The sequence below is a fragment of the Leucopleurus acutus genome, assembly GCF_964270905.1.
Source record: "Leucopleurus acutus genome assembly, chromosome: 13".
Lineage (NCBI taxonomy): Eukaryota > Metazoa > Chordata > Mammalia > Artiodactyla > Delphinidae > Leucopleurus > Leucopleurus acutus.
The window spans coordinates 88812363-88833999 of record NC_139155.1 but is presented as its reverse complement, the minus strand read 5'-3'; the positions used below and the strand labels follow the sequence as shown (position 1 = coordinate 88833999).

Genomic DNA, 21637 nt, shown 5'->3' with positions numbered 1-21637 from the left:
TCAAGCAGTCGTGGCAGGACGGAAGGAGAAGGTCATGCCTGAGTTGGGCTCACCAGGAAGGAACCGGAGAGGAGAGGACATTCCTGCTGCTGCGAGGAGCCCAGCCAGAGCGCAGGCGTCCAGGTGCGGAGACGCGCGGCAGGGACGGCCAGTCTGCCCACAGGCAGGACGCAGGGCGTCACTGGTCCCGCAGGGCGTCACCGGCAAGCACCGGGAGTTCCCTGCGAGGCCACACCAGTTGGGAGGCGGCTGCTGTGTCTCCTCTCTCCACGTGGGCCCCAGTGAGCCTCTCCAGGCCCCCGGGAACGCCAGGAGGGGCACATAACTTACCTCCACTACGACCCCCCAAATGAACCACGCTAGAAGCTCAAAGCACAAGGTAAAATGTTTGTCTGTTCCCTGCGCCATGAGGACCGTGAAAATTAAATCTATCGCAAGAAAACTAGAAAGGAGTGGCAGGTCCCTTATGCTGCATTAATGCTTTACGGCAGATGCAAGAATGCCAGGCGTCAATTACTCTGGCGGGAAGCAGGGTCTCCTGTGCCCTGGGGCTCCTCACGATGGGCAAGAAGGAAGTTAAACAAAGTCAAGCCACTGGGGAGGTGACTCCCAGATTGAAAGACCACCGTAACTCGTGCAAGTTAGCTTTAAAACAACACAACCACTTAGGGTCTCTATACATCTTCTTAAGGGCATGCGGCAAATTAAGAAAAATTTATTCAGAAGACCTACTAAGTCTGGGTAAACCTGACACGCTGGGACACCTGGGCTACAACCTGCTCCGCTCCAGGCAGCTGTGGCCAACAAGACAGGCTCCCTCCCCCGGGACCCCGCCGAGCGCCACAATATCTCCCGGGGGCAGGCTGCCTGCACTTCTCATTCTCCCCAGCACCACGGGGCAGGAACTCTATTCCAGGCAAGAGCGACCAGAGATCAGAATTCCTTTCCTCCCTCCAACCACAAGCCCTAGTGTACAGGGTCCCTCCCAGGCGTGGCTGGCTGAGAATACAGGGCCCTGCTGCCCTCGCTCCAGGGCACCCATACACTGTGAGACTAGAGGCCACCTCCGTGCCTGATGCCCTGCATTAAAGCCGGGGTGTCAATCCGAGAGAAGCAGGCCACTGTCCCCGCACCGGCTCCAGAGCAGTGCCTCTGGGATTCTTCCCAGGGAGGAGGGAAGCCGACCATTAGAACAGAGAAATCCAAAGCACTCCCCACGGAAACTGACTTTTCTGAAAAAGAGTGAGGGGAAGTTCAACCCGAAGAGCACCTGGCCTCCTAGAGGCGTTTCACATGAAGACGAAATCACAACCCACCTCTGCCCCAGCTGCCCCATCCCGTCCCCACCTACCCCATCCTATCCCATAGTAGTAGCGGTGTTTGCTGTCCTCTGATCCAAAGACCTTGATCACCATGCTGTAGAGATGCAGCCCTTCCACCAGCATCCACGCAAAGACGCTCAGGAAGAGGTAGTGCAGGAGCACGGCCAGCACCTGGCACGGGGCCTAGGACCAAAGCAACGGCAGGGAGGGTAAGCTCTCTCGGGTGTGAGCAGTGGGTGGGTGCTGTTGTCCCAACGTCCCTGCACCCATTTTCTGGGGGCCGCCTTCTAAACACGTGGCCTCACTTCCTTCCTGGGGAGTCGCGTCTTGCCTTTCCCAGCTGAGTGATACGAGTGGGGCACGTGACTCGGGCAGTAGCCAATCACTGCACCACACCCCCTCCCAGGTACAGTGTTGGTTCATGAGAGGGCAGGGACTCGGCCCGGCCAATCAGCGTAAACATCCCCATCCCTGCAGCAGGATTGGCTCAGGGGTGGGCACGTGACCGGCCGGGTTGCCGCGCGTGGGTCCTGGGGTGGGCGGAGGCGCCGGTGAGCAGGTTTCCCTCCTTCCTTTGGACGCAAGGACCCAAGGACGGGAGCCCGGAGCTGTGGAAGCCACCCCGGCCCGGAGGCGAGGCGTGCAGAGTGGAGCGCGTGAGGGGAAGGGAGTTGAGGGGCAGAGAGAGAGCAGCCTGTGACGTGGCTGCAACCTCTAGACTCAGGAATTTTCAGTTCTCCGTTTCAAGGTGTTGGTTACCTACCTGGAGCCGAAAGGCCTGGGCGACACGGCCGCTTCACTGGGCTTTACTCTCAGCAGGTGTAATGAACGGGGGTGCACAAACTACCTGTAATGTCTGTTCCCTCTGGCTGCTCGGGGCACTGACACCCAGAAGGCCCCCCTGCCTTGTGTGTGACAAGCAGGCAGGGGCAGGGCCTGCTCAGCACTGCGCGCTCCTCCTCCCCTATCCAGGGCGGCAGCTGTCTGCTGGTCCCCCTTTTTGCTCCTAGTGTCTTGGCCACAACTCCAAGCTCAGCCATGTGGGCTAAGATTCCCCCGGAGCCTCAATCAGAGATCCCCCCACCCGTGCTCTCTGTGAGTCCCCGGCCACCCATCCCTAAGCTCGGATACAAGGGCCAGGGAACCAGGAGCCTGGGGAGAAAACAAACATGAAAACCAAGAACAACCATCTCTATGGGGGCCCCATGTCCTGTCCTCCCCAGGCCCCCTGATCAGTGGATTCTCAGGAAAGAACAAAAAGGAACAGGTTACTGAAATGCCGCGCTTCTGGTCATTAGGCTCTGTTAAAGTTAGATACAAATATGGGACACGTCTGTTATTTCTGTAGTCCCAGCACCGGTGGCCCTGCGTCTTCTAGGACCAGCTGCCCCTTTCATGTGGGGAGCGGCCCCTCCCCACACAGAGACTGGCCACCACAGTCACCTGTCCTGTCTGCCACAGAGGTGATCCAATGGACGGATCACTGAGAGCCCTGCCTGGGATTTTAGACACACAGGAGATTCCCCCGGTCCCTGGGGTCGCCATCTGCATGATGGGCGCCTGGACCGCTTCCCCTCCTGCTGCCATCACACAGCGGGGGCTCACTCCTCACGGTGTGGCTTGGACAGGCAGCCTCAGCATCACCTGAAAACCTGATGGAAACAGGAATTCCAGCTGAACCCAAATCTGTATTTTAAGAAAACCCCGTGTGATGATCCACAGTGGAGCATGAAAAGCATCCAGTAGGAGAGAATGAGGCTGGCGCAGAGGCCTCATCTGTCCACGGCACAGCCAGGAACTTCTTAGATGCTTCGCTGAACCCCCAAACCTGTGAGCAGAGGAGGGCGGATCTCTCCTTAGGCAGCAGCCCCAGGACGGGCAGGTGGGCTGAGGACCCTGCTGGGCAGGGAGGACAAGGTGCCCTGCTGACCCTCACTTCATGGGATAAAGAATTCATCTTCCATTAGCCAATTGTGATCGCGCCCCAGGACCACTGACTTACACTGCTTGGTTCCCCTTCCTTCCTGGTGTAGCGCGAGCACATCTCTGCTTCTTCTTCCCTTCAACCAGGTTTATAACCCACGTCACCCAAGCCTGGGTCAATCTGGTCTCAGCATTTCACTTTCTGTGAGATCTAAGACTTCCTAGGCCCCCGGAGAACCCCCAGCCTGATACAAAGGGCAGAGAAAAGGTGGGTCTGGGTCTTCACAGACCCTTTGCAGAGAGCGCCGGCCCTTGGCAGGCAGAGGGGGTGCAGCTGTGTGTATGGTCAGAGCAGCGATAGAGGGCGGTGTCGGCAGGAAGACCGCACGAGGTCAGCACCCGGTCAGTGCTCACCAGGCCACCCTGGGTGAGTGGCTGTAACTCCCTCGTGCCTCAGCCTGGCATCTCTAGCAGGCGGGTTACCACGGCATCACCTCGTGGGCTTGTGACGAGGATTGACGGAGCGGATCTACGTAAGCCCTCAGCACGGCGCCCAGCGCACAGTCAGGGCCGTAAGTGTGGGCATTACCGAGACTGATGCTGAGTGGGGAAGCCACTCGTACCTGTCATCTTCCCTGTCTCTCCCAGAGGAAACAGAGCCTGGCTGTCCGGTGGTCTGAATTCTGAACTGAAGCCAGCAGGAGAAGGTGCCACCCCTGGCGACGTTCGGGGGAGGAGGGGATGGGAGGGAGGCCGGCTGTGGACCCAGCAGGACCAAGGGGGCCACTCACCGTGCCCGGCTCGAAGTGGAAGCTGATGAGCAACACGACCTGGGCCACCAGGATGGCACAGGACAGGTTGGCGTGGATGTGGTAGCGCTGGTTCCGGATGGTGCTGACCGAGCTGGGGGCAGAGAGGCAGGGGTGAGGCCACCGGGGAGGGCTTGATAAGCCCAGATGCTGCCACTCCCGGCTGTGAACCCTCGATGGCTCCCTGTTACCCTTGGAAACGACGCAGCTCCTTCCACAGGTCCTGCAGGGCCTGATCCTTGCCTGACTCAGCTCGTCCCTTCCCCTGCTCACAGACCCCCTTTTCCTGGAGGCTCTCCAAGACCCCCAGCCCGCTCCCGCCTCGGGGCCTTTGCACCAGCCGTTCCTCTGCAGTGAAGTCCCTTCCCAGGTCTCCCGTTAGAGAGAACGTCCCAAGCCTGAAGGAGCCCCGCTTCCTCTCTGAACTGCTCTCAGGGCTCGCACGGCTGTGAAGACGTGTCTCCAGCCTGTGCGTCCTCACTCGCTGTCTGCCCCGCACCCCCGCAGCCAGGTGTGTGTTCATCTGTCTCGGGCGCAGCTGCGTCCTCAGAGCTGACTACGCGTGGGTGGGGCTGGCCCGCCGAGCAAATAGCTGGGGAGCGAGGAACGTCCTGAGCGTAGGCTGGGGTCCCTCCAAACCCGCGCCGGTCTCCTCTCACCTGGCTCGGATCCCTCCAGAAGCTCCTGTGTCCAGGGTGTACCCTTGCCCCCACCCCCCAGGGCACCCGGGTCCCAGGTGGGCAGCAGCGGGGATGGGGGAGCCGGGGAAGCTGACAGCCTCAGCGCCCGGCCAACCAAACCTGGGAACCCCCAGGAGGAACCCCAGGAGTGGAGGAAGAGGGGCAGATAAACTCCCGCGCGTCCCCGGAGAGCGGGCCCATCCAGGTGTGGGGAGAACGCCCTCCTCTGAGGCCCAGCAGCTCGCAGGGGAGTGTGCGAGCAGCGCTCAGTCAGCTGTCCGCCCAGACTCACGGCTCTCACCTTAGTTTTCTGTCCCAGTTCAGAAAGGGCCACGGATGGACTGAGCTGCCGGCCTCCACTTGGGGGGCTGCAGGGTGCCCTCAATCTCTGACCAGACGTGGCTTCAGCCGGCAGGGAGCCCTGTTCCCACCCCGGGGCCTCCTGCAGCCCAGCCCCACAAAGCCGGCTGTTTTGATATCATTGGGGGGGTCCGCAGTTCTGGCTCTCCCCTGGCCAGAGGACAGAAAGCCTTGTGGGCTGGGGACCTTTCCAGAGCCTTCCAGGTTAGCTGAAGCCGGGTGCCCTCCAATTCCACGGCACCTCCTCTCCCCTCTCTCTTTCCCAGCGCCCAGAGCCCCCTCCCTGCGCCCCAGATTTCAAAACAAAAGGTAATCCAGGACCAGCCGTCCAGCTGTCACACACCGTGTGCGGACTCTACATAGGGCCCGGCATTTGCCGCCTCCCGAGTCCAAGTGCCAGAAGGGAAATCGAAGTGGGCAGGGGTGGCACTGACATTTGCACAAAGCGGCCCAACCTCTTGGGAGACCCGGGGGACAGCAGAAGGTGACTCACGATAGCACGGCGAAGGTGACGAGCGTGATGGTCAGGCAGAGCACGGACAGCGAGCAGCCGATGTAGCTGACGGACGAGAGCGCCACCTGGTGTCCGCGCGTGAGCTGTGCGGGAAGCAGAGCGGAGGCAGTCAGCCGCCGCCGGGTCCGGGCCCTAGACGGGGACTGGTCCTGTGGTTAATGTGGCCCGAGCCTGATCGCGGGGTTTCAGGCTGGAAGGGGTCCCAGGGCTAATGCAAAGCTGAGCACGAGGCAGCCACTAGACCGTCCGGGCTTGGTGGTGACCGCCAGTGCCTGCCTCTCCCCCTGACGCCCTGGTGTTGCCACCCAGAGGGCCAGTCCTTTGGTGTTGGCCCTTGGTTCTGCGCTTTTCAGACGCTCCAAATGGCTCCACCCATCACTCACATCCCTCCAGCCCCTGCGCTGCTACCGCATCGCCTCCCTTCCCCCACTGCTCCCCGCGCAGGCCGCCCGCCTGCCCCGTGCCTCTGCGCCCCGCATGCAGGGTTCTCTTAAGAGCCTGACCCACAGGCCCCGGTGCGAGTCCCAGCTGACGACCTAGGAGTGAATTGTCATATGTGAAGTGCTCAGCGCAATGTAAGGGTTTTGCTGGTATCCCTGATGCCCAGTAGAGCATAAACATACGCGGTAAGTCCAGTGGATGCAAAGCCACAAAGGACGGTGACAGAAACCACAGCTCACCTAACAGCACAACCCAGGACTCCAGGAGCTGTGGCCTCTGAGGTCACGTACATCTGACCCTGGGATCCAAGAGACCCCAGGCTCCCTAAGCCACACGCCTAGGAGCGCAGCTTCCCCCAGGGGTCGCTGCCGGTTCCTGCTCCCCCGCAGCATCGAAGACCCAGCCTGGAGCTCGCTCTGCACTGGCGCCGGCGCCAGACCTCAGGGTCCCTGCAGCCTTGGCCAGGACGCCGGGGACCTCGGCCTCCAGTAAACTGCCTTCTTCCCTGTTCCCCGGGACTTAACTGGGAACAAAAGGAGGCAACTCTGAGGTTCGGAAAAGGGCTGTCGTCCAGGACGCGGGGCCCAGGAGGCCCCACCAGGAAACGTAAGTGGGTCACAGGGAACAATCTGGGAGCCAACCGGTCGGTTTCCGAGAACTGATAACGTAATGAGGGGTCAAGAAACACTTTCAGTCCCTGGCTGAATCCCTGGCATGGGAGGCAGAAGCCTGGACCCAGCAGCCCTGGACAGGGGGGCGGGAGGGCCCTCATGGGTAACCCCTGTCTGTGCAGGAAAACAAGCTTCCTAGACAGGAGGGGCCACCAGTGCGTTCCTGCAGCAGGCTTCTCGGCAACATCCCAGGATCTGGACCCTAAAGTTCTCCATCTGCAGACAGAAAGGCCGAGCGGTGTTCTGAGCCATCACGTATCTGAGAAAGGCAAATGGAAATATACTCCTAGAGCCGCTTTCCTGCACTGTGTTGCTTCACACTAATTCCTGAGCGATGCTGTCACTGCTCTTCTGTGAAATGATGTTTCTGGTTTTAGATAAGTTTCGGGAAAGCTGCACTCTCTATCTGCCTTTAAAGACTTCTGGTGAATACAAGACTTCTGGTGAATATATAGATAGAGAGAGCTACGTCAAACTTGGCATTTCTCAAACTCTTTGCGGGGAGGAGAAGACAGTACCTCTTCGGCAGTGCCGTTACTTCAAGCGATACTTTTCAGAAACGCAGAACTAAAGCCAGGTGAGGAATCACTAACATTACACCAACTATGCCACCTTTCTCTGCTGTCTCATGAGACAGCTGAAAAGTCCTGTCCCACCATCGCAATGATCTCTGCCTAGAGGTGTAGGGAAGTATCAGTTACCAGAGTTTACGGGCATCACAGACCATCAACTGTTCTTAGAAACCACGGTCCACTCTGCAGCACTCACCTAACTGAAATTAACTTAATCATCAGTGGAAACGAGAGCAAATGAAGGATAGCAACACGTCAGTATCCAAGAGCTAGCCTGGCCCCCTGACACCTTCACCCCATTGCCACTGGGACGTCCCGGTCCTAGTCTGGCCCTGAGCCCAAGTTCTCCGCATGAGTCCTCGCACCCCGAAGTCTCAGCTCTACCCGTCCCTGTTCATCGCTGTACTGCCCAAACATCCCACAGCCCCCCAGTGGTACGCGTCCCACTCTGACACTTCTTACTCCCAGAGAGACGGTGAGCTCTTTAAGGACAGAGATCACGTTCCTGAAACTTCCACCGTCTCATCAACCACGGCTCTGAGAACAGCACGGTACTACTGAGAACGATGGTTTTCCACAGGTATTTGCTGAAGGGTTTAGGGTAGAAACAGCCCTCAAGTCTACTCCCCTGACTCCCCCACTGATTCACCATAAAAGATGAATTTAATCGACACCACTGCTCGCATACCTCTTAGAGAGATAATAAGGTTTACCCCCTCCACTCACAGAGCTGTAGGGAGCTTCCAGTAGGCTCACGTGAGAGTTCACTGCACAATGTAGAAGCTTCCATGCGTGAGGGCTGTACCTGGCCAGCCACACTAGCTGAAATCTTTCCCTGTTTTCTGCACACACACTCGGCCTAGAGCTTCTGATAAATGGGAGTCCAGCCCTAGCCTCAGACCCACCTACTCAACCCTGTACCATATGCCTTCCAACCCCACCATCAGTCAACTCCACCATCAACCAACCCTGTTATCAACCAATTCAACCATCAACCAACCCTATTATCAACCAGTTCAACCATCAACCAACCCTATTATCAACCAATTCAACCATCAACCAACCCTATTATCAACCAATTCAACCATCAACCAACCCTATTATCAACCAGTTCAACCATCAACCCATCTCGCCATCAACCAGTTCAACCATCAACCAATCTCACCATCAACCAACCCCACCAATCAACCAACTCTTCATCACAACTTTCACCAAACCCAACCAAAGCCAGCCTCAAGCCAGGCACGACAAGGAACACGTAAAAAGTGAGACATGGCCCCCGCTTGCTAACATCCTGGCCAGCCCATCTTGCAATGGTTACACAGAACATAAGGCGAGGAGACTGGAAGGTCGCATTTTCTGTGGCACCTGAATTATAAAGTGAGGCCATAAGGTAAAAATGACAGGGGATCAAAAGGACCCTTGAGAACCCTAAGACCCCCCATAATCCGGAGCACCCGCAGTCCGTGCAGAACCTCATATATCCTTCTTCTGTGCAGTGGTGTGAATAGCACTGAGGCAGACCGAAGGAGGGACCAGGAGAAACTTGCCTGCAGACGTCGGGGTCTTCGGACCTTTCTGGTTTCAAACACCTGCCAAATCCGCAGAGCAGAATGGTGTGTGTGTTGGTGGGGGACAATCTCAGAGACCCTGGTTGCCTGAAGGGTTTACTTCCCTCTCTTTTTATATAAGAGCTTTATAACTTTAACACACGTTCAGCCCATTGGGTTGTCAGTGTATTAAGTGAACTCGCATCCTGTGTTAAACGCGGCTCCACTGTAACCTGCAAACAGCCTGTGCCTTGTGAAGTTGGACGGGACGGGGTGTGGGCTTCACACAGGCCCCGACACACGGCAGGAAGTGCACAGAGAGGACAGGAGAGGGTCTCCTGGGCTGGAAGCAGCACGCTCTCTAAGTGGTGAGGTCCACGGAGACAAGAGTTGACGGTCCTGCTAGTGTCGGGGTCCCCGGCATCTAACAGAGGACTGGCAAACTCCAGATGCTCTAGAGATGAACCAAAGATCGGAATGCCTGTCTGGGGTAGTGGAGCACCCACAGAGGAGTGGATGGTTACGAGGGGAAGAACGGAGCTGCCTTTATTGGGCACCTGCTGCATGCAGGCGCTGAACCCGCAGAGCAGCCTGTGGGCATCCTGGTTATCACGATGAGGAAACGTGACTGCCGACACCGCACAGCTGGCAAGACAGTGCTGACCCCAGAAGGCCTGCACCCCCATCTGCATCAAGCATGTATTAAGCGCCCACTGTGTGCCAAGCCTGGGGCTTGCACTGTGGGGAAAGCAGGTCATGCGCAAAGGCATAAACGGATAAACACAAGAGGGAAGAAATAAGGATGCCAGTTCTGAGACTGACCAGGCTGTGATGGACACAGAGGCCGTGGTGGAGGTGATCGGTGGGGGATGGGGAGGGGGCCCAGACCTGAGAGTCATCCTGGGTCCCCCCTCTCCCCTCAGAGCCCACGCTCACCCAGTCCTGTCGGTCCCTCAGCTGACAAGTGGCCACACATCCCTCTTTCTCCCCAGTTTCCAGAGCCCCTGCCTTAACCTCCTCTACCCCCTGGACCCCCCAGTGCTCCCCACTTCAGCCAGTCACCACTGAGCACACATGGTTCCCAGCTGACCCACCTCCTGGGCACCCCTGCACCCAGAATGAAATCCACATCGTTCCCAGGGTCTCCAAGGCCCCCGAGGGATCAGCCTCGCCTGCACCTCCGCCTCCACCACCTCAGTCACTCCGTCAGGAGGGTCCACGCCTCTGGAAAGATTCAGCAGAGGCGACTGAACATAGGAAGTAGGTGTAAAAGTGTGGGAAACCCTGAAAAAGGAGATGATGGTGAGGGTCCCCAGAGAACAGCCACAGCAAGAGCCTCTGCCCTTGTAAGGTGGGAGGGACAATGGGAAGGGGTGATGTGAGCGGAGCTGGGGCCACTGGCAGAGCTGGAAACACAGCAGGCCTGTCCCAGGAGCTGAGGTCGGCGGCGGAGGGGGCACGGCAGCAGCAGGGGCCACGGAGGTGACACAGGAAGCGACAGGAGCATGTGAGCGAGAGCAGAGGTGTAGCACTTCGTGCCTGGCTCTCATTGGCTGGGCTCGGCAGGAAAGCAGTTGTCAGGGGAACCTGCGGCCGAGCAGAGTGAAGGACAAGTGGGGACACATCTGAGAGCGCAGCCCACTCGCTGGATCAGCCGGGTGCGGATGCTCTCAGCCCCTCGCTGCCCCGGGACCCTGTGTTCCATCTCCTCTGCTTCTGCCACCCAACCCCAGCTCTTCACCAGGCCGGCTCCGTCCTGCCTCTGGTCTCCGCTCCTGCTGGGATCCAGGTGGAGCTGCCCTCCCCCCGGGGCGGCTGAGCCACAGCGCCTTCCTTCAGCCCTGGACAGGAGGGGGTGCAGCCCCTGGGCAGCCAGGGGTGTGGTGACAGTCCCTGGGCTTAACAAGCTGCAGGTTCTGCCGGCCACACCCGCTGCGCTGAGTCCAGACTGCAGGTGAATCTCACATTCCAGTGGTGGAAATAAGCCCACAGCCCCAAGGACAGGCAGAGACGAGCTTCTGTCCAAAGTTCATCTGTACCAGACCGTCCCACAGCCCTGCAGCGGTGCATCGGGTGGGATCTCTCCCCGTGGGATGCATGAGGACTTGGCTCCTATGTCTTTCGTCGGGTGGGATCTCTCCCCACGGGATGCATGAGGACTTGGCTCCTATGTCTTTCAAAAGATGTCAGTGACTTGCCTTCCTCAGACTAGTTACCTCATCAAGGGAGTCAGCGGGGGTGAGGACGGAGCCCCTTCACCCCTTGTTACCCAGACCAGGCTCCTGGGGATGCCTCCCCACCTCCCCTCAGCCACACAGCTTGTGTACCGGTCTGGGGCCGGCGAGGAAAACAGTAGCCGCTTTAGCCTCTCAAAGATTTGGAAATTTAATTCAGGGCAGTGTTCACGAAGGGGAGAGGGGAACAGAGATGCCACAGGGATGATGGCGCGACCCAGGCATTCATTAATCACAGCAGGAAGCCACCTGCTCTGGCCCCTGGTCACCTGGGGAAGCCAGGGCCACGGGCTGCAGGAGCTGCCCAGAGGGGGGCTGCCAAGACAAGGCCAGGAAAGCCGCCTGAGGCTCGCGAGAGAGGGTGGGCGCGGGGCCTCACCGCCTTCCCCTCCCATCTCCTACCAGAGCCCCAAGGGGCAGTGACCTGGGAAGCCAGCCAGCAGCCGTCAGCCCTGCGACGCAGAGCCCAGCGGGGGAAGGGGTGCGTCTGAGAGCAAAGGCCCGGGACCTGGACAAGACTGGGGTCCTGGGGAACGGATCTCTCCTGCGTCCAGCCCTGGGCAGCCCAGCCCCCAAGACACTAACTGGAAGCTGTGTGACCTCCAGCTTTATACACGGGGGTGGGACGGCGGTAACTCCACACTGAGACTGCAAAGCGCGTACAGCCTCTGTTGGGGGAGACACCAGTCAGCCCAACGCTCTCTGCACGGAGGCGGGGCTGGAGCAGACCCCTCCCCATAAACGGTGGCTTCGAGCGTCTGTGAAAAGTTAAAGCCTCGCGCGCTGCCTGGCCCAGCACGTCCCCTGTCACAGTGGAGGGAAGGGCGTCTGCACACAGATACTTATTGTCTGCAGCAGCCAGACTGTCGCCACCTGACGTCGATCCGCAGAGAAGTCACGGGGTGGGCGGGGCGAGGTGCGCAGTGGTGAAAATGAATGCGGTAGGTCCGCGGAGACAGAGACGGGACGGTCACCAGCACGCACCGATACGTCTTTCAAAAGCGCACCACAGTCTTTACCGCACGCAGCCCTGTGCCGAAGGAAGAGCGGGTGACACGGAGACTGCCTGCGGTGACACCGCCGCCGCCGCTCCGGGCGGGGCCCTGGGAGACCCGGGATGGGGGGGGGGGCCGGCGTGCTCAACCCTGCCTTGTGTGTCGCTGCACTTTTCCCACGTGCTGTAGCATCTTCACAGCAAACACACCCCAAGGAACTGACCCTGGCTTCACCTCAGGCCGGCAAGGAGCCCTTGGGCTCCCGTGGGGCTCCCCAGCCCCTGACACGGGGGCGGCAGCTTATCAAAGATGGTTCCCCTTTGCCCCTTTTTCCACCACCATGCGGAGATCCATAATGCTTAGGACAAACAATGTGGAATCCACCCGATCTGGGTCATAACACACTTCAATCCCCAACTCAGTCCTCCAGCCCGGAGCTGACCACCGCGAAGCACTGGGGAGCCCTTGGCCCCCCTGCCCTCGCCTCTCTCTCTCTCTCCTGTCTCCCCGCCTCGGGGGGGCTGCACATCACTCTTTGGATCCTCGGGATGGAAACGCCCCAGCTCCACCCTGGCTCATTCCCGGCATCCTCGCTCCTGGCCACCATGCTCACACCCCAACCCCACGGAGGGAGCTCTCGAGCCTGAAGGCAGCCCTGAGACAGGACCCCTCGGGGACCCCGCTGTCAGCTTCCCCTGCAGCTCAAGCCCCATCACAGCTCCAGAGCAGATGCTTCTCAGAAGATTCTAGGAGAAATGAAGCAGTGGCTGCTTTTCCCCTGAAGCAGCAGCCTGGGTCTCGGGGGAGGACTCTGGGAGATAATGAAATTTGCCAGCGGGGGGCAGCGGGGAGTCCTGACCCCACAGAGAGGCACCGTTCCCAGGACAGCAGGGCCAGGCCCATGGCCAAGCTGATATCCCCACAGCACTAGGCTGCTGTCTCCTGCACCCTAATGTCTGCTCCTACCTCCTCAGCCTGTTTCCACCAGTCCCAGGTGGTCGCATGCCTGCGTGCCTGGGGCTCTAGGTGGGAGACAGGGGATGGCAGGCAGTGGCCCAGCCCCAGAGCTCAGCCAACATGCCCACCCCAGAGAGGCAGCAAGGCAAGGACTCAGGGAAAGGGCCCTAGGAAGCCCTGGAGGGAGACAGGAGGGAGAGAGATGGGAGGGGCAGGGGAGGGGGAGGCAGGAGGGAGAGAGATGGGAGGAGGCAGGGGAGAGAGAGAGATGGGAGGGGCAGGGGAGGTAGGAGGGGAGAAGGGAGGCACTCTCTGCACCTCTCCAGTGCCCCGCTCAGCACCGTCCCAGGCTCTCCGGAGAGGCTGGTGAGATTCACTCCGTGGACATGGATGGTGGTGGGTGGGAAGAGGAAGTTCCTGGTCCGAACACAGGCTGGAAGGGTTTGGCTGGTGAATCAGCAGAAGGGAGAGAGCGGGTGTGCAAGGCAGAGCCCAGAGGACCGTCCAGGACCCAGCGGGAGCCTGTCTGCTACCCTTTCCTACATAACTGCAGGGACCAGGTAACAGGCGTGATGCGAGGGCCTTTCTGGGTCTGCAAGAGGAAGGCATTCAGGACCGGCCCCTCCGTGTGCAGATGCACAAGGTCAGGCATTACATCCTGGGTTGGGGGGAATAAAGGCAAAACAGGGGACTTTTCAGCTCCCTCCTCCCGCAGGACCCCCGTCAACAAGGAGACAGTAGTCCTGACTCCGCACCTAGAGGCTCAGGGCCCTGCCGTCCTCCGGAAGAATGAAAGAAGCAGGAGAGACACCGCCGGAGCTCTGCTGCTGCCTGCGGGAGGCCTGTGGTCCCCAGGCTCAGCCCCGCTCCATGCCAGTCCTCTCCCTACTCCTCTCTGATGAGGCTCCTCGCTGCCAGGACATCCCAGGCGGCTGCTGGTGCTCACATCACCGCGGCCTCGGTCAGGCCGGGTGCCTGGGGCTGGGTGCTCCGAGCTCAGTACTTGGGCTGGGAGGTGTCTGACCCCCCCCCAGCTCCATGAGGAGGGGGGTCCTCACCCACGTCACAGGCAGGGAAGTCAACGCTCAGAGCGGGCCCTTGCTCAAGGTCATGCGGTGTGTTGGGGGAGGGACCGAGTGCCTAGCTGACCGGGAAGCAGAGTGGGGCCGCTGCTGGCCACACCCCAGGGATGCGGACACAGCCACACACAGGAGGTGCTCATCAGAAGCTGCCTAAGTGACATGCACGCTTGGAGATCCTGGAGGAAAGAACCTGCTTCCCGATGGTGAATCACGCCCTCGCCAGCACCGGACTAAATGCTGGCCTGGCTTGTCTGCGATACGCCCACCAGGACCACAAATACAGCTCAGAGCGGGGGCATTTCACCAGCCCCAGGGCCGCCTTGTAATTAGGCTCCTGCGCCCCTCCCTGGCAGCTAGAGTCTGAGGGTGTGGCAGCCACCGGTGGGTCCTCTAACCATCAGCCAGACTGGACATGGGCCCTGAGAAATGGAGGAGGGGCTCCTATGAAGGCGGGACACCACCCCCTTCCCAGCCCCGCACTGCAGCTGCAGCCTCAGGAAGGCGTGGTGTGCCCCAGCCGTGCCCTTCCTTTCCCACCAGCGGCTAGATTTAGAAATGCCCAGAAGAGCCTGGAGTTTGCTTCAGGACACGGACTCCTCTGAGTCAGAGACCACAAACGCCAGTGCCTCCAGAGAGGCAGCTTATATAAATCCAGGAGGCCAGCCGGGAGTGTGCATACATGCTGGACAAGTGAAACTATCCTTCCAGAAAGAGGCATCTTTATCTCCCTTCCTTTTCCAACAGCTCCTCTTAGTGTGTATGTCACTTTCCCAGCGGAGAAAAGAACAAGAAGCATTTTACTGTCTTCCTAAAAGCAGAATAATGAGAACATGATGATGAATGGGTGAGGGTGAGGGAGGTGATAGGGAGTGGTGGGGACTGTGGAGAACTGCAGTGCACACCCCCACCTGCAGGGAGCAGGGCTGCTCCGCCAGGAGTGGAAGCTCTGTGTGGCCAGGTCTTCTTTTTAAGAAAACCAGAAATCCAAAATTTTAGATAATATCTCTGAGTTTTGAAATGTTGACAAATGGCAAAATGGCCATCATTTTAAAAAGTCTACAAACAACAAATGCTAGAGAGGGTGTGGAGAAAAAGGAACCCTCGTACACTGTTGGTAGGAATGGAAATTGATACAGCCACTATGGAGAACAGTATGGAGGGTCCTGAAAAAACTAAAAATAGAACTACCATACGACCCAGCAATCCCACTACTGGGCATATATCTGGAGAAGATTATGATTTGAAAAGATACGTGCACCCCAGTGTTCACTGCAGCACTGTTTATAATGGCCAGGACAAGTCAAACAGAGAAAGACAAATACCATGTGATATCACTCATATGTGGAATCTAAAATATTATACAAATGAACTTGTCTATGAAACAGAAACAGAGACCTAGAGAACAGACTTGTGGTTGCCAAGGGGAAGGGGGTGGGGGAGGGATGGAGTGGGAGGTTGGGATTAGTGGATGCAAACTATTATATCTCGAATGGATAAACAACAAGGTCCTACTGTAGAGCACAGGGAACTATATTTAATATCCTGTGATAAACCGTAATGGAAAAGAATATGAAAAAGAATGTGAATCACTTTGCTGTATAGCAGAAATTAACACAATGTTGTAAAATGTTATTTTGTCCAATAAAATAAATTTAAAAAAATTAAATATTGACTAAAGGGCTAACTGAAACACGTCCACCGGCCAAAGTCAGCCTGCAGACCACAGGCTGTGACTCTGTCTCGGGAAACAGTTCCTTCCCTGTGGCTGCCAGGCCCCCGGCCCCAGGCTCCCTGACTGATGGGAAGGTGAAGGGGCCCCTGTGGTCCAGCCTTCCCAGGTGCACCTGTCCTGGCACACTGCTCCTGCCGCCTCCCAGGACAGTCGTCCAGGCCCAGGCTGCTGTCAAGGAGCCCTTGAGGGAGCCAGGGGGCAGCCCCTGATCCTGCCTGCTCTGACTTCCCTTCCTACCTATAAACTCCACTCATAAGGCAGCCACTGCGGTTACTGCTGCTTCAACAAGAAACCCGGGGTGATACCCGCCTGCCCCCTGCCCCGGATCCTGCCTGGAGCGGAGCCCACCAGAGCATCCGGGCAGTGGGAGCCTCTGTTCCTCGGTCCCCGGCGGCCGCTGCTGGTCGGTCCTCAGAGATGAGCGAGGTTCTAGCGCCCGCCGGCCTCCTCTTGTGCACCTTTGGTCCCTGTGCCTGGGAGTCAGGGTTACCGACTAAATCCGCATGCACTGGGCTTTCGGGCATCCAGGGGGAGCGCTCCTGCATTTCTCCAAGCTGCTTTCCCGTGTGGAACCGACTACCTCATGCACACACTTGTTCAGCCGGCCGCTGCCGTACGCCAGACACTGGGCACCGGGAAGGAGCCATGAGCAGTGTGCTCTCAGACCCCAGCAACGGCCTCCCCAAGCTGCGAATTGTATTCTTCTCTCATCTGAGGCCATTCCACACAAATGCATCACCAGGGGCGTAACACACAGGCGGGGGGCTCGGTCCAGTCTCTCCCCACCCTTGTTTGACTCACTCGGGGAGGCGGGGGTCCAAGGGCAGACCCCCGAGGCGGAAGCTGGGTGGGAGGGGAGCCAGGAGAGACAGGCAGGGAGAAGCAACGCGGGCTCGGAGGAGAGCGCCTGCCCGGGAGCCCAGGAAGGCGCGGGCTCGACACACCATCAGGGAGGTAAAGGCGTTCGTGCCGTTTGCATTAATTCTCCAAACGCCCCACAGATCTGGCATCTACCTGTGATAACCACCTTGTTGCTTTTTTTAACGTTCATGAAAATGTTCATTTTTAGCACAGCTAATTTTAAACCATTTTCAAATCGACCTTTCCTGGCGATGAGTAGATATGATTTGCTTCCATGAACACACCCACTGACTGTGTCTAAATCTGGTGTTGCCACTGAGTGGTGGCAGATCTGTAATCACAGATGCTCTGTGACCCCAGTCGTCCAGCTTCCTAGACCGAGCCGCCTCTCCTGCCCCCTCTCCCACCGACAGGCACAAGCACAGCTTCCTGCTGAGCGTTTGCCCCTCTGCCCACTCCCACTGCCCAACAGGCCCACCCACGTCACAGAGGAAACTGGGTTTAGTCCTCGGTGGGTAAAGGGTCCAACCCGGGGCGTGACCACCAGCCTGAGCTTTGCACAGGAGGGCAGAGCTCAAGTCTGGACTCTGCCCCCAGGTGACCTTGGGGAAGTCCCCCAACCCTTATCTGCGAGGCCCACATGGCGAGGCCAGAAGGAGGGAAGAGACCCCAAAACGGTGCCTTTCCTGTGTTCACTGTCACCAGCAGGCACTCTGCTCTGTGACCCCCAGGACCACAGCCCACCTCCAGTGACCCCAGAGCTGCCAGGCCTGCAGACAGAGCACCTGCCCTTCTTCTGGCTCTCGGTCTGCCTGCAGCTCACTGTAGAACAAGTCTTGTTTCCTGCGTCCCTGGAACTGCTCTCCCAAGACGCAGTCTCACCAGTGTCCTCTGCATCTTACTTCCTGGAGGGCCATCTGTCCCACTCCCCCCTTCAGACCCCCAGCCGAGGTCCCATCACCTGCTACAGAGCACACGTCTGGAATCAGACTAACCCTAACTCGCCCTTCAAATCTGTAACCACCGGCCCAGCCACTTTCACGGGACTTTGACAGACAAAGTGCCTGACTCTAGGGTCTATTCAGAGAGAGGTCTGGGGCCAGCAGTGCCTGGGCACCGCCTGGGCCCTGTGAGCAGGGAACCACCCAGACCTGAGGAACCTAGATCAGCGTTTTCACAAGACCCGACGGTCCCTGAGCACGTGGGGCTCAGGCTGCTGGGCTGCGGACATCGGACTGGCCCAGGCCACGGATACACCTCTCACACGTGGCCTAGAAGGGATAACTGATGACACACCTAAAAATCAAGAGGTTTTGCACAAAACCCATCTCCAGCTTTTCTCAATCAAAGAGGAGGCAGCTCCAGTCCGCATGCGCAGCGGCTGCCCCGTCAGCAGGGCAGGGGCTCTCAGTTCACCACACCCACACCCTCCGCGATGGCCTCCACCCCTGTCACTCCGGCGGCCTCTCGGCGCCCCGGGCATTTGGGTCTGAAGCTCCCTGGCACGTGTCCTGGGAGCTGCACCAGTCTCTTTGCCGTTCGTGCTCAGGCCTCACACCCACGGCCCCTCTGCCCGGACGCCCTTCCATCTGCGTCTGCATGGCTCCCCCGCACCCCCCGGGGTCTCTACCCATCGCCCCCCGCCCAGGAGGCGCTGCGGGGCCACCTCTGTCTTCCGGCCTGCCCCTCCCACGTTTGCCCTCACAGGCCGCGTCTCCGTCCGCACTCAAGACCTCGAGCACTGCATTTTCCCAGAATAACGCCTAGAAAGCCTAGGGGTCACCTGGAACTCAACAATTCACTGATGAATGGACGAGAGACCACAGGCTGGGCCACCTCGCCCTCTGGGCTTCATTTTCTCCACTTGTCACAGGACAAGGAGGGGGCTTGGTCACAGGACCACTCAGACCTCCGGGCGCTACTGACACAGGCTCTGCGTGGCGGCAGGGCGGTGCCTTTGCCGGGGGCTAATGTGAGTGGCTGGACTCTCCCGTGACACCAGAAGGTTGCAGACTGAGCCACAAGGGCAGAGGCCCGGGCAGGAGGGAGGAGAAGGGGGCCCGGGTGGAGGACGGAGGCGGAGGGTGAGCCTCACAGAGGCCGTGCTTCTCATCTGCCAGGGCCTGATGTGCCAGGAGATATGAGTGGTGTCAGGACCCGTGGACTAGGATAAGCAAGGGCGGCAGAGGAAGCAACTGAGTGGACGGGCCAGCAGAGCGGACGCCTCGTGCAGTCAGGGGAGCCGATGCTCAGGCCTCACGAACAGGGGCTTACTCTCCCGCCTTCAATGCACTCTGCTATGTTGTCCTCTTATTTCATTTTTCTTTAAATCACTAGCAACGGCCCACCGCACTGATCTCCCCGGCTACCAACGGTTCACAACCCAGCGTGCGCCCCGACTTAGGATCAAAGAGCTGCAGGTCAACGAGAGAAAGGTGTTTTTTTCTGTTTTTTTGGCTGCGTCGGGTCTTAGTTTCGGCATGCAGGATCTTTCGTTGCAGCGCACGGGCTTCTCTCTAGTTGTGCCGTGTGGGTTTTCTCTCTCTAGTTGTGGCGCGCGGGCTCCAGAGTGCATGGGCTCTGTAGTTTGCAGCACGCGGTGTCTTTTGCTGAGGTGCGCAAGATCAGTAGTTGTGGCTCCCTGGCAGGTGGGATCTTAGTTCCCTGACCGGGGAGGGAGCCCGCATCCCCTGCATTGGAAGGCGATCCGCCAGGGAAGCCCCGAGAAAGGGCTTTGACCGAGCACATGTGAGGGAGGGAAACGAAAAGGGAGGAGGTGGCAGTCACTCAACTGCCCCCGAAAGGTCACACCTTCAAGAAAACGCTCCCACCGGGACTGTCTGTGGGGGGTCACACCTGCCTGGACAACAGGTGCGCTGGGCGGACAGGTGGGCTTGCACCCCTCAAGTCTACGACAGAACTGCCTGCTCTGAAACTAAAAGCTGGGCTTCATTTCATGCGTCGTCAGTTTTCCCAGAAGTAACCTAGCAACTCCTGGCGACTCCGTCTGATGGCGTTGCTGCGAAGTCTGCTCACCCCACCCTCGCCTGAAGCTTCCTCACGAGCAGAGCAGAGGGCGTCATCTGTTCAGATCGACAGTGTTGCGTGTGTCCATGCGGGGAGTTCGCGGGATGGGGGGCGGACCAGCCCCCATGTCCTCCTAGGGATCGCCAGGAACTCCTCTCCGGAGTCTCCGTAAGTAACCCACAGTCTGCTTGTAAAATCCATGATACGCTTTGCAACGGAAAGAGCGCCCTGCTCACCACCTTCCACCCGCAATACGCCAACCTCATCAGCCCTCCTGCCCTCTGCACTCGCTCTTCTCAGCCTGGAATACTCCTCTCCCAGGCCTTCTAGAGACAAGACTCTGCCGGCCATTCAAATGTCACTTCCTCGGAGACAACCCCCCAGATCACACTCCCCGAAGGCGTCCCCCTCCCCACCTGCCTCTCCTCCATCGCTCCCTCCAAGGTTCTTCCTACCCTTACTGCTCTTTGAACGTACTGATTTACCCCTCATTTGTTTATGCTCTGTCTTTCCCACTCGAATATAAACTACTCCAAAGCAGAAACGCATGGTTTTTCTTGTTTACAAATGAACCTCTGGGCCTGGCGATACACCCGATAGGTATCTGTCGAATGATGGTGGATAAGGAACCAACCCTTAGGTAAATACTGCTTGCAGTCTGGGTGTTGCTATAAGAACCACACCTTCCCTAACAAAACCGATGCAATCACGGGGCTCATCAAATACTTCCTGACGCCCAGTGTGTGCAGTGCCTAGGCTACAACACTCAGGAGAACAGAGTCCGTTCATAAACAGACAGACCCTGCGAGTGGATGTACCCTGAGAGGGCGGGGCCGCGTGACGGGTGGCGGGTTTGCCAGAGCAGGTCATACAGCAACGGAGACTCAGCCGGCCCGGGGCATCTTATTGCCCGTCAGCCGCCACCTCCCTTCCCTCAGGCACACGGGAGTGGGGAGGTCAGAGCATCCTCCTGACAAGTGGCCGGCGTACCGAGCGGCTGGAGGACTCAGCTCCACTGACACAGGAGGAGAAAGGCCCTGCCCAGCTGCAGCCCCACTGCTTCAGGTGAGAGCTCTGGCCCAGCATCACCACAGATCTTCAAGAGCAGCAGAGATTCACAGTCGTAAAATACCTTCAACCTCCAAAACCAGTGTGGGATGAAGCCAAAGGTGTCTCCAGGGGCCCGAGCCGCCCTGCGTCTTAGGAGATCCTAGGAGAAGCCCCGTCGACTCCCTGCTCTCCCACCCCCGCCAGGAGATTCAGTTTTCTCCGTGGGCCTCAGAAGCCAAGGAAGTCGCCACGCTCAGGTGTCAGGGGCTGAGCATGGCTCAGAGGACCCTACCACGGGGCATCTGCATTTTTGTAAGTTATTTATTTATTTTTGGCCGCATTGGGTGTTCGTTGCTGCACGCGGGCTTCCTCTAGTTGTGGCGAGCGGGGGGGCTACTCTTCGTTGAGGTGCGTGGGTTTCTCATTGCGGTGGCTTCTCTTATTGAGGAGCACGGGCTCTAGGCACTCAGGCTTCAGGAGTTGTGCTGCATGGGCTCAGTAGTTGTGGCTCGTGGGCTCTAGAGCGCAGGCCTCAGTAGTTGTGGCTTGCGGGCTCAGTAGCTCTGCGGCACATGGGATCTTCCTGGACCAGGGCTCGAACCCGTGTCCCCTGCATTGGCAGGTGGGTTCTTAACCACTGCGCCACCAGGGAAGCCCCACATCTACATTTTTAAAGATCACTCTGTCTTCTCTTACAAGCTAGGCCTCCCTTGAACCACAGAAGTTAATCTCTAGCTCTTAGTGCTGACCAAGCCTAGTAGGCAATAAAGATTAAATATTCTGAAGCAGAGAAACCCAACCAGGAGGGGCCCCTTCCATCCTTAACCTGAGGATAGACGTCCTGGCCCCGTTTGGAG

The 21637-nt window shown here is 58.6% G+C and overlaps 1 protein-coding gene across 1 annotated transcript in view; it reads right to left on the bottom strand.

The window, feature by feature from the left end:
* The window catches only part of ADGRD1 (adhesion G protein-coupled receptor D1), a gene marked incomplete at both ends in the record, with an annotated part of 142108 nt that overhangs the window by 23696 nt on the left and 96775 nt on the right, over positions 1–21637 (bottom strand). The window contains 3 exons of the mRNA XM_082853303.1: positions 1352–1505; positions 4037–4148; positions 5588–5691. Coding sequence (XP_082709429.1) covers positions 1352–1505; positions 4037–4148; positions 5588–5691 — 370 coding nt within the window. The remainder of the gene's footprint in view (positions 1–1351; positions 1506–4036; positions 4149–5587; positions 5692–21637) is intronic.